General features: G+C 30.9%; 1 protein-coding gene across 4 annotated transcripts in view; it reads left to right on the top strand.

Annotated features, from left to right (window-relative positions):
- Positions 1–18616, top strand: part of LOC108917612 (GATA-binding factor 6-B) — a 71434-nt gene that overhangs the window by 7381 nt on the left and 45437 nt on the right. For 3 of the 4 annotated variants that reach the window (XM_018724312.2, XM_018724309.2, XM_018724311.2), the window contains exon 1: positions 5455–5518. The exons of the other annotated variant lie outside the window; for it this stretch is intronic. In XM_018724312.2, coding sequence (XP_018579828.1) covers positions 5508–5518 — 11 coding nt within the window. In that variant the 5' untranslated portion in view covers positions 5455–5507. Of the gene's footprint in view, positions 1–5454; positions 5519–18616 lie in introns of those variants that run through there. 4 annotated transcript variants of the gene reach the window in all.

Below are 18616 nucleotides of genomic sequence, written 5' to 3'. Positions count from 1 at the left end.
GAAAACAGTATATAAAACATACCTACAATATAATATACAAAAAAATATAATAACATAATATATAGTATTAAAAATATAATCATTACAGATTTCTCCATTATTATAAGTTTATTTTTTGAATATTCCTAAAATTTTGGTTTATAGTTTATAACGTATAATAAATTCTAACCCTTAAATATAACCTAAGTACAAATTCTTTCGGAAAAGAATGACACGGATGACTAAAAGGTAGTCTTTTAATTAATTCAAGAAATGTGCTACAAATGTTATTTTTTGTGGATAATTGTTCAAAATTATCTTGAAATATCTTTTCAGTGTTACAAATGAGCTCAACAAAGTTATCGTTTGGCATTTGCAATTGTCCAAATAAGGTATCTTCATTTTCATTATTATATAAAATAAAAATAAATCAACGAAATTATACCCANCCGGTTTCTATTTGATAAATTAACTTGACCTTGAAACGACTGTGAAGGTCAAGGTCAATGTTATAGATTGAAATGAAATGGCCCATTTTTCTCATTTCTGGTCTCAAAAGTAAAATTGTGCAACAAAAATTAAAATGACCAGCAAATGACCTTGAAGGTCATGGTCAAGGTCAGTCGGATGTAAAATTTTCTGCTATTTTCATTTCTGATGTCAAAAATATGTGTTTGCATTTGAAAAAATCAACTTGACCTTGAAATGACGTTGAAAGTCATGATTAAGGTCATGGTGAAGTTCACGTGTATTTTTTAAAATGGGACATCCGGTATAAATAAAATTTTATAACACCTATTTTATATCAGCAAAATCAAATGTTTTTGCCACTATTGTTATTATTAATTAATAAAACTTATGGTGTAATTATGTCAAATTAAATAATTTGACATACTTGATGTTACAACAACTGCTTAAAATTTTGGACCCGTCTTTCCCAGTTTCGACGGACTAACACAAATGAGATTTTGCTTCACCATAAATTAAAATAATAACCATTAATTCCGAGTTGCTATACACGTAAGCCATGTTTGACATTTAGAAAACTAATGCAAACACTATCGCCACAACGATAATACTAAAATCGTATTTCTGTATTCGGAATCGTCTGTAGCACGTAGGCGAATGACGTTAGATACTACAGTAGCGCAGCGATGTAAAGGTTGAAAATTCTACAACTTCAATAATTTTTTTCTCGGAAACTACCTATACGGATTTTACAAAAATTTTTTAACGATATTTACTCTATTTCTCATGACGCATCTATCCCCAATTTTTTTTTGGATAAACTGTGAATCACCCTATATTTGCTGTCTTTAGAAACATTACATAAATATGAATATCAAATTTTTACTTTAGATGCATAAAAAAAACAATCTACATTTATTTAGTATGTATAACACCCATTTATATAAAGTTTAACGTCTACCCAGAATATTTTTTTTATCTTTTCAACAGACTTATATGAATTAAGGAACTTTTACAATAAGGAAAATATATCAACACGTTTTGCTGAGTTGTTCAACTTCTCTTTTCACTTTTAATCACCTACGTCATTTTTGAAGAACAGATGACACATGACACATGAATAAATTGTTCAAATTTAGACATTTTATCTAATCTTTAAACACGATCTATTTGTCCTAATTGTATATTTATTGTGTGTACACACACTCGATAGAATCGAGGGCTCTCGATCTTACTGAAATACTTAAAATCTATACAATTATTTTCTATGAAAAATTACTTGGAAATTAGTTGGTAGCTGGTGTCATTATTTTTATCATATTTGGTAATTTGATTTAAAATTTGGCATGAATTGCACCCAATAAAAATGAGAACGTAGTAAATTCACAATATTTTCCGAAAAAAATGCACTGAGAAATAACACTTAGTTTACACGATTTTACATTTGTATCTAGGCATGCGGGGTGTTAGAAGTTTGACTGCCTTAATTTTAACAGACGACGATAGAATGAATTAAAATAAATAAAAAACCTTATATCACAATTTCCGAGAAAAAATTTATAAAAATCTCTAAATTGATGTACAAAAGTTCGATTGATTAAGGAATATTGACATAACTGCGTGCATGGAATACCATAAAATACAATGTTTATCACTTTTTTTAACTTCTTTATGCTTAATTCTAGCAAACAATTAAATAATTAGCATTGCAATAAATTTAAAATTCTATAAAATTCATATCGAGCAATGCGACAACGGCGCGGCAGATAACACGAGGTACTAAGCTGTCCAGCAACCCGCAATTCAGTTGGTATCTGGAATTGGATCGTGTCTGAGTGTTTTTTGCGTACTACTATTTTCTTTTCTTAAGGTGTTTTCCGAGTGCGCGAAAATTGGATTCGAAGGTGTCGTGCGTGCATTGAAAATGATGGTGGACATTTTGAGCATATGTTGTAGTTTGTTTTATACCTGTGCGTTTAAACATTACTGAAGTAAGTAAGTACCTAAATTATTTTTAATACGTATGATTATTCGGATGACGTGAATCTTTGGGTACTTTAATTACATATTTTTCAAATTCATAAATTGATTAAAAGTTAAGTTCCTGTTTTAAGAGATTCATAATTTCTAAAATTTGAGCTAACATTTAAGCATAACATTATCTTCGTACTACAAAATCGATATATTTTATTTTATTTGTTTAATAACTGGAAAACAATTAATTGTCTTGAAATTTACTAAATGTTTCACAATAACTGTTGTTTAAATTTTTTTCCGTAGGACAAGTCTGCCGTGTGCACACGTGGTATGCACCAGCTGTGTAGCGTTAGGTTAAGTGCTGTTTTGACGTTGTGATGAAACTCCCCAATATTAATACTCGCTGTATTTTGAAAACTGTTAATCTTACGCTCCTGTAATATACAACTTTTTTGTTCATTTACGATTACTCTATCTCATGCTGAAATAATGGCAGTCAAACTTCTTACACCCTGTATATTTGACAGATACCTCTAAGTATACAATACAGTATACAAATACAATTCCCATTATACAGGGTTTTTTCAAGAGAAATGGTACCGATGAATCTATAGCTAAAAAGAAGAAAATTTGGATACAAAAAAGTAACTCGAAAAGAAGTGACGCTAAGTTGGCAAATTACAAAAGTTGCAAAATTACGTGTTTTTTCACTTTCTCTCCATGAAAATCAAGCGTCATATCGGAAAATTAATTGTTTTATGTTGTAGGCAACTAAATTACCTATAATTTAAGGTACCTACCTGAAGTCACTTTTCACCTATTTGTAACTGTAAAATAAAGGCCGAACGCGGAAAAATTAGTTTTTGAAAATTGCGCTTATTATTGCAAAAAAGCGATGGATGTTGATAAATACGGAAAAGACGGTCAATTCACCAAAGACCAACATGTGTGCCAAAGGTCGATTTGATTGACCGCGAAATTGTTGTTTCAACTACTTGTTAACTAATTTTCTTTGTTTTTTTGCAACTAATTGTTTAATTATCAAACGTTAATTTTAGAATATCTTAGATATAGGTTCTAATTGATCCATAGAAATGTATCGAAAAAGAAAAATTTCAAAAAGTTGATGTTAAGTTGCCTTTTACAACTAACAAAGTAGGACATGCAATACGTTATAAATGAATTGTCCCAGGATCAGGCAATAGCCACTTGGAAATTCGCTATTTTTGCATTAAATAGAGCTTATTCTTACGGTAATTAAAAAAAGAGAAAGCACCTACGCCTCTTTGTTCCCAATATAACTCTTTTTTTAGAACGTTAATTGTTAATTAACTATCGGACGTACGGGACCCGTATTTAATGCAAAAGGAGCGAATTCCCTAGATTTTGCCTGACCCTGGGACAATTTGTTTATAGCGTTGTTTTGCACGTCCTACTTTGAGAATTGTATTTTCAACTTTTTGAAATTTAACTTTTTCGATACGATATTAACTTCTAAAATTGACGTTTAACAATTAATTAACAAATAGCTGGAGCAACAATTTCACTGACAATCGAATCGGCCTTTGGCACACATATTGGTCTTTGGATTGACCGTCTTTTCCATAAATTTCATCAACATCCATCGCTTTTTACAATAATAATGTGCAATTTTTGAAAACCGATTTTTCCGCGTTCTACCTTTATTGTACAGTTAACAAATAGGTGAAAAGTGACTTCAGATACCTTAAATTGTAGGTAATTTAATTTCTCACAACATAAAATAACTAATATTCCGTTAGATCGTCTAGATTTTCGTAGGTAGTAAAAAAGTGAAAAAGCACGTAAATTTGCAACTTATTTACAATTTGACAACTTCTTTCGTGTTACTTTTTTGATATCATTCTACAAACCCTTTCTGTCATAAAGTGCAATAAAATATCTACTAATAATTTTTTCAGAATTTTCAGGTTTTATGACCTAATTTGACGAGTATAACGGCATTCGAACATTTGGGTGCATTACTAGCAATATTCTTTTTATGCCATTTTTAGGTAACTTTATACATTGAAAATAAATATGTCTTAATAAGCACCATGTACAATATTTCTTATTAAAGTTTGTAACAAAGTTTGGTTATAGTTTTTCTACTGCTACACTTAAAAATATTTTATTTATATGTTTTAAAATTTTCGTTTGGCCCTAATTTACTTAGAAATAGAAACCCTAAACAATAACAATAACATTAATTTTGTACTTTCTATGTAAAAAAAACGTACCTCCTATATTGAGATGAATTTATGTTAAACAAATTAATACTCAGCAAAATTGCGTTATAGGTGTTACAATGTGTTTTTGTATAAACTACAACTATGAAAACGTATTTTGTCCAGATTTAAAAAACGAGGTATAGATTCAGAAAACATTAAAATCCGTCTAAACAATTCTTAGTATTAGCAATTTTACTTACATATAAGTAGGTACTTTACTCCTTACTATTATCACAATTAGGTATTAATATCAGCTTACATAATATGTACGTTCAACATGGCTTTCATCGATTTTAAATCATTTATAATGTAATTTTTGTAATCTTTAGGGTATTTGAAAACTATATCTATATTTTGTGTATAGTATTACTTACACCTTCAAGCAAGATTTCCACGTATAATACACATCTAGAACAGCTATACGTTTATGTGTAACATCAGGTATGTACAATCATTTTGCATCTAGTATCTAAACTGATAAAAAAGTAAATTTGTCTTTGGGGTTGATTATAATGTTGACAAGATAAATTTTATTATACCTACCTGATACTGTATCTTTACTATTATTTAAGGTTAAGGACGTAATAGATAATATTAATAATATTTAATAAGGAATCTCCAAACAAAAACTAGAATTTTGAAGAAATAACGGATAACTGTTAATATGCCTCGATGTCGATACCAATCGCGTATGTCGACCATTTTGTTATTTGTCATGTGAGATGGCGCTGCCTCCAGGTGAGAAAACCACACATGTAGGCTATCATTACGTTCGTAGACTTCGATGTATATAGATTAATTTATTTTTTTTACTCTGTGCATAAGTGGTTAGTGATGACCGATAGGTATGTTGTACAAGAACTTATGTATATAGCATTTCATATAATTAGTAATATCTGATGATACTCATTAGCTCATTAGATGTCATTAGTTCTATATTTTTTATTCATCCATAGAAAATATGTGAAGTTGTTGTCAGTATTTATAAACAAAAAATCTTTATATGGAAATTGTTGTTATTATATAGGTACAGTTTACAATAAAAAATATGATAAAAGTAGTGTTAAAACTACTTCTATACTATTTTTTTTTCTTAGATGAGCTATTGATGTTTAATTGGCATGTATGTCGAGGAAAAATTTTTATAAGAGATATTGAAAAAATATAATCCATATTGGTACCGGAAAATAAAAATGTATGATACTATAATTTAGATTACTCTTTGCAAGACGTTATGAAGAAAAAACAATTCCACTATTGAATATAGTTTAATATAAAATTTGTACCTACTCATTTTAGAAGCTACGTACGATATTTATTTTTAATTTAACAGACAGTTCTGAAATCTACATATATCTGCAAATATATCTTACCATCTTGCAATGTATTATGGCACCAGCAAATTTCTCTTTCTATTTTTCCGAAAAAAATACATTTTAAATGATAAACTAGGATATATTTTATGTTTTTAACAATTTTAGGAACATATCAACTTAGTAGAATGTGCAAAGAATCATTTTTTATGCGTCTGTTTACAACTGAAGCTTTACAGTATCAAAGGGGTTTAGAGCATTTTTCCAAATAATTACGTTTGCATCGCGAAAGTTTGTTAAATACCAGACACTAATATGTAATGAGACCAAATGCCAATACATGGGTCCAATTTTTCCAATAAGTAATAGATACTACAATGTCTTGCATAAGTTGTAAGTTCCATAGTGTTTTGAGGTGCCGAGTGCGATGACTTTAAAATATTGGTTGGTTTTGCCGGCTAATATATGTTGATAATGCAGGATTTTCTTTTTAACAAAAGATAATTTTCGTGAAGTCGTGCCTTGGCACAACTAATTTTGAAAAAAGGGAAGATACAAAATCCTAGAGAAATCAGTGTTTTAGAATTCTTAGCCGCATTGCAAAAATTTTAATTTTTATACTATTTTGGTCAAATACTATTTGACACTTAGCCCCTTTGATATCTATATGCTTCAATTATTTCTTTGGAACAATTTATAGGGTTTAATAAATTTTAGAAGAAGGAAATTGTAACTTATCGGTAGACACCCCGCGTAGATAAATCTAAGCATAAAGTAATATAAAATATATTTTTTAATTTATTTTTTAAGGGATTTTCTTTCTTCAAAGCCCATTGTTGATCCCGTCACTCTAAAACAATGTAGAAAGTAATATTTTTATTTTCAGCTTTTATTATAAATTTTTGACTTTTTTTGTATTTATATGTTTTTATTTTGTATTTTATTTGGACGTAATTTCAATTTGCTTTTAAAGCGAATTGAAATTACGTCCAAAAATTCGAATCTGCTGAAGTCATGTATGCCCATTGATACCAATATCTAGGTGCATAAAAAATGCATATGCCCTCTAAATTTGGAGTTACCTACTATTTCTCAGAAAATTAAAAGTTGATATGATAATGACAATTATTTTTTATCCTTATGATAACTGTATTTTATGTGAAACTTCTAACAAAACTTCCAACTGGAGTTAAATTCACCTATTCTATTTCCAAAAATCTCGCTATTGGTTGTCTTCTATACAGGGTGTCCCACTAAGGTCGGCATTTTGTTTTGGTAATTAAATGTATTCTCTTTAGCGTCGTGTTCTTCAATTCATTATCATTATTTATTTTTTCGCTCACTGATTTGCGAATAACTTGATAACAAAAAAATGTATCGAATCCTTTTTGGCGTCAAAATGTAGCTATTTTTATGCTCTTCAAACTAACCTATAAAAAGTTTTATCCTGCTATTTCACTTTTTTAAGAAAACGTAAAACAACCTAAACTTGGTTAAATAGCACGAATAAATAAACAACACTTTCGTTAGAAATTTCAAACTTATACTATATTCATCATTTTTTTGTAAAGAAACTATAGCATTGCATTTAAAATTTTTGAGAAAAATCCATAAAACGGCATTCTTTTGAAATAACGCCATCTATAGGTTTCCATATTAAGGTAAGTAACATTAATTCACCTCGAGATAAGCATGACAAAGTCTTTCCAATGAGGTACAACACTATGGGCTTTTAATGAGCCAATACTTAAAAAAATGCATTTTTCTGATCAGACATTAGGGGCTTCCCCCTCCCTTTCTGTCGAGAGATAGAACAAAACGTCAATAACAAAAGTTATGCGCAATGAATCCGGCTATCCATATTTGTACTATTTAATATACCTGAACAGGAAACATTTCTGAGAAAAATTCAACTGCTTATATGTTTTGGTATGTAGATTGTGCCCCCTAGCGGCCGAGCTACAACCTTGAAAAGTATTTCCAGCGATTTCTCTTGGTCAATTTATTAGTCCAATTTTTTTCCCAAAGTTCTAGGGCTTAAACTTTCTATAATATCATACCTCGCCGACCTTAGTATGACGTCCTGTATATTATTAAAATTTCACTTTGAAAGCTGGACTACCTACTGGTTGAACTGATTATGACAGTCCACGACCTGCTACGTATTTGTTTCTTTTTTGGAAGCAGTTCTTCGGCAGAGCATATTCTAAGAAAAATTTATCACTACCCAATTTCATACTATGTCGCCCTCTTCACGCAATAAGTACTCCCTTACAAAACATAATCTTCGAAAATTTTGAGAAATTTTTCATGTTTAAATTTAAAAAATATGCAGTTTGTTCTTTATATTTATACTTAGTACATATATTATGACAAATTATTAAGTATTGAAATATACCTAAAAATTAATTCAAAACTATGATCTCTTATTCCAAAAATATTTTCTAACAAAGAAATTGCAAAATATGTGGCTGCAAAAAAAAAAGAAGAAAAAAGTTTAAAATACTATGAAAATAAGCATTTTGAAACCTTTGGTATACTCAAGTAGTCATATTTATGAATTATATTTAATATAACAAAATAGTAAGTAATACATTCTTTAATTAAATAGAGTAATTTAAAAATTTATCACTACCCATTCTGAGTTTATCACTACCCAAACGTGTTATCACTGTCCCATAGAATATGCACTGTTTTTCGGAAAATTACCTTTAGTATTAGTTATGGGGGCGTTCTAAGCAAGTTAGAAACAATATCTCGTCACTGTACCAGTTAAATAAGGTTTCTTTAGGGTATAAGATAACTGACAACACAATCAAAATAAGTAAAAAAAACCTATTTTTACCTCGTATGTTTATCTTATGTTTTCTTTATTTTGCACGCCTGTTGAATATACAGAAAATCGCGTATGGTACTATAAACATAATCACATCCCGCAGAATGCTTCTATGAAACTGTTAACATGAATTAATCACAATTATTGAGTATCTTTACAAATTTGCTGGACAAAACAGGAAAGGTACCTACATTTTCTGATGTATGTTTTCCGTGAAACGCTCTAAATTGTAACCGTAATTTATAAATTCTGATAATAAAGATATAAAGGACAATGTCAGTAAATGACTTAAGTTTTCATTATTCTCATTCATTTGCAATGCCTTCCAGATTTATAAATTGAAGCAGAAACTTAATACCTAAATTCAAAACTACAGTTAACCGTTAAACCAAAAAAAAATAGATGGTTCTTGACGGTTTATACTTCATAACTGTACAAAAATGTGAAATTACGTTAATTAGAATGTTTACTAAACCTTTCTAAAAAACGTGTTACAGAACGCAAGTAAAAATATTCACAATTTTTTCATCAATATCCGTAGCAAGTAAACGTAATGAACACCCCATCTTTTTTCAGTGTACAGTTCTTTAATATTTTATAAAAAAAAGTAATTCCATTAATTAATAAAAATAATATTCCTATAATTACTGAATTGTATCGATTTATTACTAGATAGACACAAATGAGTAACTACTTTTAATATACCTATTAGTCACAAAAATATACCTTTAATCAATATTTTAATATCTTCCTCTATATAACTATTCTTATCACAGCACGTATACGTGTAACCTCATGCAGATATTTTAACTTTAATTGTTTGGTGCGACACCAGCACAATGCTCAAATAAAAGAACTTAAGTATTTTTAAGCAAACTGAAACGCTTTATGGTACGTATAAAACATTAAAACAATACAGAAAAAAGGTTAAATTGTACACCAGTTTATTATACAGTTACACTGTTTGTAAAGGTTTAAAAACGCTAAATATGTACCCTTCGTAACTCTTGCGTATTTGCTCAAACTGTTTAAACAAAATAGTCTAAGCAAACAAAAGCTGTTAAATTGGTGTAATGGTATCATAAATTTTATGTATTCAATTTTCATCGATATATTAGAGGCATTGGTTCTCAATAAATCTTGATAAGATAAGGTTCGAGAAATTAAATTATTTTATTAATAACATAAAACAGCAAATAAAGTCTCCCAGTTTTATAATCGCACATGCGTCTTATATTGAGGCAGCGTCTACAGAAATGGTTTAATTCATTTCTGTTCATTTTATGCACGCTCATACAGGGTTGGGCAAATGTGTCGGAACACCTGTGTACAAGGTGAACCATAAGTTTGATTAAAAAATACCTTTAACAAAAGTTTTTGTTGTAGGTATTTCTATTCTTTTCAATGACGTACTTTAATTTCCAACATCTACTTTACTTTTAGAGATACGGCGTTTTTGGCAGTTTTTTAAATTGATCGCCCTATTTATTTTAACATTAAGACAGATTTTCACCGATTACAATGATATAGGGTTTGGTAGGTCTGCGAAACAATAAAATAAAGACTTGGCTGTTTACATTTTTTGTCACGGCTACCTGAAATATTAGTCGAGTTTGCTATCGATTTTGCAAATTTTGTTTAAAAAAAATCAAATCATCTATTCCTGTCAGATGCAGTAAATAGTGACAGATAGTTATTATTTATTAATATTTCCATAGATCTAATACAGTATACTTGGTTTTGGAGACAGGAAGAGATCTCTGCAAGATGCATGAAATAGTTTCATGAAACGGGAAGTGTTAAAATCTTGCAGAATCTGGCGCACGTAAATAAGCTACAAATTAAGATAAGTCACTAGATGTTCTTCTCAATCTACAAGAAGAACCAAAAAGTACCTCAAGTAGCCTTATATCACAATATTAGTGAGAGATCAGTAAGGAGGATATTGTTCAAAAATAAATTTCATCCGTATACTGTACATTTAGTACAAGAATTAAATGAGGATGACCTTGATAGAAGAATGCAATTTTGTGAGGAAATGATGAACAACATTGAGAATAATGGAAACTTTGTCAATAATATACTTTTTCCGATGATCGACATTGCTTGAACAATTTTGTAAATCAACATAAGCGTCATTACTGGAGCGATCAAAATCCACATTGAATAGAAGAAAATCACATTCAATATCTTCAGAAATGAAATGTATATTCTTTGTTAGAGAAAATTTGAACTCTAATCGTTATTTAAAACTTCCGTGCGAACAAATTGTTCTAGCATTGATTCGTTTATTTCCAAACCATGCAAATCCTGAACTACTCGCAAATAATATTTGGTACCAACAAGATGGAGCTCCAGCTCATTATGGAGTTGACTTGCGTCGGTACCTAAATAGTGTATTTCCACTGAGATGGATAGGGTGAAGAGAATATATCGAATGGCCACCACGATCACCAGATTGGGGTCATTTAAAATATGTTGTCTACAAGACCAAACCTCAGTCGTTAGAAGAGTTTGAAGATCTAATTAGGATGGCCGTTCAAGAAATATCACGACATGCCATTCACAATTCCTTAAGAACTTTCGTTGGTCGATTAGAATATTATCAGGTCACCAGTTTGAACACTTATTATCAATCTTTTTTTAATCAAGTGCTCCATATTTTGCAATAACAAATTTCATTTTCATTAAATAACATTTTTACTCTTTATTTTACTGTTTTATTCAACATTTAAAAAACAATAAATCGCAGACATACCAAAGTCTATATCATTGCAATCGGTGAAAACTTGTCTTTCTAAAAATGTTAAAATAAACAGGGTGGTCCATTAAAAAAAAACTGCTGACAACGCCGTATCCCTAAAAATAAAGTAGATGTTGAAAATTATAGTACGTCATTGAAAAGAATAAAAATGCTTCAAAAACTTTTGGTGTTCCGACATAATTGCCCAACCCTGTATAATTTAGCTTTAGGCATTAATATACATTCGAAATACTGTATGAATATTTTTAAAACAGTTGTGTTACTATAAACAATTTTTGTACTGTTTATACTTCATTCTTCTGTTCAAAATTATCTATTATTCCCACAAAATGTGTGCAAAATTTAGGGGAATTTTCAAACTTACAACGCAATAATAATACAGGGTGACTGAATTAATGGTTGGCCACCAATTTAGGAAAACAGAAAAAGCAAAAATGGCAAATCACAAGCGGGGATCTTTATGGCATTATGCATATTTGATTTAAAGACCTGTCTTAGTTAAGTTTACCGTCTTAAATTATTTTCCCAATATCTCATATATTTCTCACATTAGATGAGAGTTGCCATTTTTCTTAACAATTCTTTATTAAAAAGATTTTCGATATCTCTTCGCGTTCAAAAGATATAAAATCATATTATATAGAGGAAAACCTGGTTTGATCAGGTCTGTTACTGATTTGCTCAGTATTGGCGAAGAAAATTGGCGAAGAAAACAAGATACGTTCATTGGTTGTATTTATTATTGGCATAAATCATTTGTTTCTATAATATCGAACTAATTTGATATCGCTAATTTGGAATATTTCTCAGTTGGCCCAAAATCTACTTTTTCATTGTAAATTTCCAGAAAAATAATAGCTCCACAGAAAAAGTCTTGTACAATTGATACATTATTCCCGTATATTTGGAATCCAATGTCAGAATTCCCCCAGCAAATCACCTGAATTTTATAAAATCAAAAAATTCTTAATGAACCCACAAAATCGACATATCAGCATTCAAAATCCAGGTATAATTTACCAGCTGCTGAAGCTAGTGGTCAAATCTTTATGTTCCCATGTATCTTGGCCCGCTGAATATGAATCCATGGTCAGATTTGGCCCATAAGGTCACAAATCCTGCATAACCTTTAAAAAAGCTTGAAAATCCACATAATATATTAGCTTCTATGATCCAGGTATGATTTAATAGCGTCAGACCTATGTATTCTCGTGTATTTTGACTCGCTGAATTCGAATCCGATGTCAGCATTGCCCCAGCAAATCAACAAAATTTTCTAACCTGAAAAATAGCGTAAAATCGCTAATATTCTCGAATTTTAGAATGATGTGGCTACAGATAATACAAAAATATATTATTTCTATGAACTCAGTGCTAGCCATAGATACTGCAACGCCTGGTGCAAAAATTTTTTAGTCCCGTTCTAAACGAACACTTAAACTAACTTTAAACCTGACATAGCCTAAGGTATTCAGTTGTAAACGCAGAACGGATTATTATTCAACAAGCATAAAATCTAACAAAGCCTAAGCTTTTCGAATCATAAACGAAAAAATATGCACTATTTAATTTCTTACATAGGTAATTGATTTATCTGATGATGCCAGTCAAGTTTACTGTCAAAAACGGTCCCCAGAAACTTTACGTGTTCAGTCAAAACCAAGTTACCTGGTATTATACCACATTTAGAAAGTAGATGCTTTCGGTTTTTCCAATATTTAGTATTAACAAATAATCTTGGCACCAAGTGCTAAATTGTTTTATCACCCCCGAAACTGAGCGTTGCAACTCCGCAGGGTTGACTGCTGAGACAACTATAACTATAGATGTATCATCGGCGTACATTGTTAATTTACCTGATATATAAGTTAGAAACCCATTAACATACAAGGAAAAAATTAGTAGCCCAAGTACTGAACCTTGCGGAGCACCAAGGCGCACTGCATGATCAGTAGAATACCTATTTTTAATTTTCACTCGCATACTACGATTGGATAGATAAGATTCTATCCACCTGAGGAGGTTATCTCTAAATCCTAATGCACATATTTTGTCAGAAATAAATGTTTAAATGTCCCAACGGTGTCAATGGCACGACTGAGGTCAAAAAATAAAGCTACTACATGGGTTACTTACCTCCCTAGGGAACAAAGCGATTTCGAGTTATAAATGCATACTTTATGAACAAATAAATAGAAATATTTGATGATTTTATTAATTACTATGAATGAATGAAGTTATTACATTTAGTAACGTTTATAAAAACTGGATAATTATTCCCCTCGCGTTTACTAATTGTCACATTTTTCGCAAAATAATTTGACCGCTCCATTTCAATCACCGGAAGCTCAATATCATCTGACTGATACATTAAAAAAGCATGATGCGACGTATTACTAGAACCTGGAGTTGAAGTGTCATTGAAAAAATCCTGTTGGCTATTTCATTTTTGTTACTTAAACATAACTTTCTACAATTGTGGCTGATTTCCACCCACNATAAAATCAAAAACTTCTTAATGAACCCACAAAATCGACATATCAGCATTCAAAATCCAGGTATAATTTACCAGCTGCTGAAGCTAGTGGTCAAATCTTTATGTTCCCATGTATCTTGGCCCGCTGAATATGAATCCATGGTCAGATTTGGCCCATAAGGTCACAAATCCTGCATAACCTTTAAAAAAGCTTGAAAATCCACATAATATATTAGCTTCTATGATCCAGGTATGATTTAATAGCGTCAGACCTATGTATTCTCGTGTATTTTGACTCGCTGAATTCAAATCCGATGTCAGCATTGCCCCAGCAAATCAACAAAATTTTCTAACCTGAAAAATAGCGTAAAATCGCTAATATTCTCGAATTTTAGAATGATGTGGCTACAGATAATACAAAAATATATTATTTCTATGAACTCAGTGCTAGCCATAGATACTGCAACGCCTGGTGCAAAAATTTTTTAGTCCCGTTCTAAACGAACACTTAAACTAACTTTAAACCTGACATAGCCTAAGGTATTCAGTTGTAAACGCAGAACGGATTATTATTCAACAAGCATAAAATCTAACAAAGCCTAAGCTTTTCGAATCATAAACGAAAAAATATGCACTATTTAATTTCTTACATAGGTAATTGATTTATCTGATGATGCCAGTCAAGTTTACTGTCAAAAACGGTCCCCAGAAACTTTACGTGTTCAGTCAAAACCAAGTTACCTGGTATTATACCACATTTAGAAAGTAGATGCTTTCGGTTTTTCCAATATTTAGTATTAACAAATAATCTTGGCACCAAGTGCTAAATTGTTTTATCACCCCCGAAACTGAGCGTTGCAACTCCGCAGGGTTGACTGCTGAGACAACTATAACTATAGATGTATCATCGGCGTACATTGTTAATTTACCTGATATATAAGTTAGAAACCCATTAACATACAAGGAAAAAATTAGTAGCCCAAGTACTGAACCTTGCGGAGCACCAAGGCGCACTGCATGATCAGTAGAATACCTATTTTTAATTTTCACTCGCATACTACGATTGGATAGATAAGATTCTATCCACCTGAGGAGGTTATCTCTAAATCCTAATGCACATATTTTGTCAGAAATAAATGTTTAAATGTCCCAACGGTGTCAATGGCACGACTGAGGTCAAAAAATAAAGCTACTACATGGGTTACTTACCTCCCTAGGGAACAAAGCGATTTCGAGTTATAAATGCATACTTTATGAACAAATAAATAGAAATATTTGATGATTTTATTAATTACTATGAATGAATGAAGTTATTACATTTAGTAACGTTTATAAAAACTGGATAATTATTCCCCTCGCGTTTACTAATTGTCACATTTTTCGCAAAATAATTTGACCGCTCCATTTCAATCACCGGAAGCTCAATATCATCTGACTGATACATTAAAAAAGCATGATGCGACGTATTACTAGAACCTGGAGTTGAAGTGTCATTGAAAAAATCCTGTTGGCTATTTCATTTTTGTTACTTAAACATAACTTTCTACAATTGTGGCTGATTTCCACCCACCCTGTCTCTTGATTGCTAATACATCAACACCTGTATTAGCCAGTAACGTTGCCGATGTTCTTCGGAATGAATGGCCTGTATATGTTTCAGGAAGTTCTAGTTTCAAAAACTGTGTAATCTTATTAGGAATCATAGAAAGGGTATTCTTGCCGACTGGTTAGTTATAACATCTACCTGCTTGATAGCGCATAAAAAAGCGTGTATTTTTAGAATCTGGAATTGTCCAAAGTAAGTTTGCATAACTCATCAGAACGGCATGCTCCTGCAATGCCTAAGACCGTCACTACATTCATTAGCAATTATGTGTTGAACGAGAAAATCGTTGACTTGTTCTCTTGTAAAAACGTTTGACTTTATAGGTGTATAGCTGTCATTCTTACGTTTTAAAAATGCTCTCAATTTGGGGTATTTTGATATATCGATGATCTTCTCTATGAAAATAGTTGACTTAATTATGGAGTATTCATTCCACAAACTCGTCGGTGACTTGACTTCTCCATGGAATATGCTAGCAGTGACGTATCAGAAATTTTCTAACCAAGGCGACTTTGCAAGATTTCGAATAATGTCAAAATGAATTGATTAAGAAATGTCAAAAAATAAAAACTAATTCATGAACCATAAAGAACTGTGGGAGCAGATACAATGTTCGGACTCTATTGCCAGCCCTCGCTCCGCTCGAGCGTAAAATCGCCATCGACTGGTAAATAATACTTGCCTCCTTTATGGTGTAAATAACTATTTTATGTAGGATTTTTTCTATTATTTTTGAGAATGACTCAAAACTGAAATCGGCCGGTAATTGTCAATATCATTTGAATCATCTTTCATATATATAGATGTTACAGAAGAGATTTACCTTATGGCAACTAGGGTTTGCAATCCTGCAGTCTTTTTTCCAGCTGGAAATTTGCGGTAAATTATCCGGGATCCCGCTGTAATTCCCGCGAGAGATTTAAAAATATATTTATATATGAAAATAATAATGTGGAATGTTTATATTTAATCAAATGAAATATAAATAATTATTGGTATTTAAAAATCAACAGATAAGCATTATATACATTAAAAACTATATTTATTAACTAAGAATCAACAGAAATCAACACATCAATAATATATTACTTTTGTTATTTTTACATAGATATTATTATGTCTCTAGTTACTTAACGTACTTGTTGCTGTTAAATTACTAAATTTATAAACATCTAGGTTAGGTTAGTAATTTAATCGTAGTAACAATTTCTAAAAAAATATTTGCTAGATACATCGATAATATACTTCGGAATATGACAGTTTAGAGAAAATTGCAAAGAGATATTAGGCATACTTCATTTGGCTGTCATTCATTTACTAATTAAGGTAATAACTTGATTTTTTCGGTAACGGCAAACGAAAAACAAATATTTTTTAATGTATTTGAAGAATGTTAGAAAACATTGCAATTTCAATAAAAACAGCGTCGAAAATGTTGTTTTGTCTTAATAAATTTAAGATTTTGCTAGGTAAAAATGCCGTATGTGCAGTATGTGCTACATTTTCAACAGAAATTAATAGAAGAACCAAAACATGTACATCCTATACATGATATTTTGGATGTTCTTACAGGGTTTTTTACTAATTTTTAATATATTGTGTTGCAAATAATATTTAATTGTTGTTTAATTTAAAACAACGCATGTAAACACATACGAATTTAATTTGTTAAAAACATCGTATTTCAACGCTTCTGCTAGAGAAGAAAGCCGTATGTGGTCACATGCGGCGTTTATACTATGTACCTCTTAATGAAATAGATGTACATAAGTCTGCTAAGTGACAATATTAGAAATTTAAAATGTACAAATTTTTAAATTTAAAGAAACAAAAACGATATTTTTGATATTTATAGATGGGTAATGTATAATGCGATATAGATTTCAAAAATGTAATTATCTCAATTTGTCACAAAACTGCATATACGGTCTTTTTCCGAAGTAGGACAGTATAGTATAATTAAAGTAACATACAAGAAGACACAACTATTAGTATTTTTGTAGAAAATAAACAAACGAATCAAGGAATTTATTTGAATGATGCAAAGATCTGCCGATTTTAATCCTTTCCTTCGCTCGATTGAAAGATGCTATCACAGAGTAACGGGATGCGCACGCAAACCAAACGGGGCGCTCGCGCGAGCCATGCGCTATGTCGCTAAACGGACGTTTTCTATTCAAAAATTTCCCGCGCGGGAATTACCGCACAAATGCGGGAATTCCGCAGGTCTCATTGACATGCGGGAAATTGCTGGAATGCTGTAACGCGGAATGCGGGATTGCAAACCCTAATGGCAACACATAAATTTGGACAAAATGTCAAAGCGCGAACGGGGTAGTCGAAGTACCTGTTTACCCCTAGAATTTTTTCAAAACACATACCTGATATGTTTACATTCTCAGATAATGCAATCATTCAGAGAAACGTCCTGACATGTGAGAGCTAATAATAAAATATATGTATTTTTGAAAGAAAGAGATGTATTTATATTATTTTTGTTTCACACTTGCAAAATTTTGATTTAGGGCTTGATTTATGAGATATTATAACTTTTTTAGGTATGTTATACTAAACCAGTGTTGTTTAAAATTCCCAATACTTTATTGGGACAAAGTACCTAAGCCTAAAAAATAAGAATTTTATAAGATCCTCTATTTCGGATTACTTGATGTAAATTAGCATTTCAAAAACGATTTGAGATAAAATTCACTATAATAAAATGCCTGTCTGATTCATTATTGAAAGAAGTGATGTTTCGTTTTCCGATGTACGATTTTTTATGACACTACGTTATATCTTTGAAGATACCGAACGGTAATACAATAAAAGGTGTTTTTAGCGTATTCTGACGAACTCATTGTAAAATTCTCTTCCATTATTACTAATAGTTAAATTTAACCCAAAACTGTAATCACTGTAAATATTGTTAAGTTGTGAAATAAGAATTT

Source organism: Anoplophora glabripennis, unplaced genomic scaffold (assembly GCF_000390285.2).
Source record: "Anoplophora glabripennis isolate ALB-LARVAE unplaced genomic scaffold, Agla_2.0 scaffold58, whole genome shotgun sequence".
Classification (NCBI taxonomy): domain Eukaryota; kingdom Metazoa; phylum Arthropoda; class Insecta; order Coleoptera; family Cerambycidae; genus Anoplophora; species Anoplophora glabripennis.
Note: the sequence above shows the minus strand (reverse complement) of the source record. Positions and strands in the feature narration are given on the sequence as shown.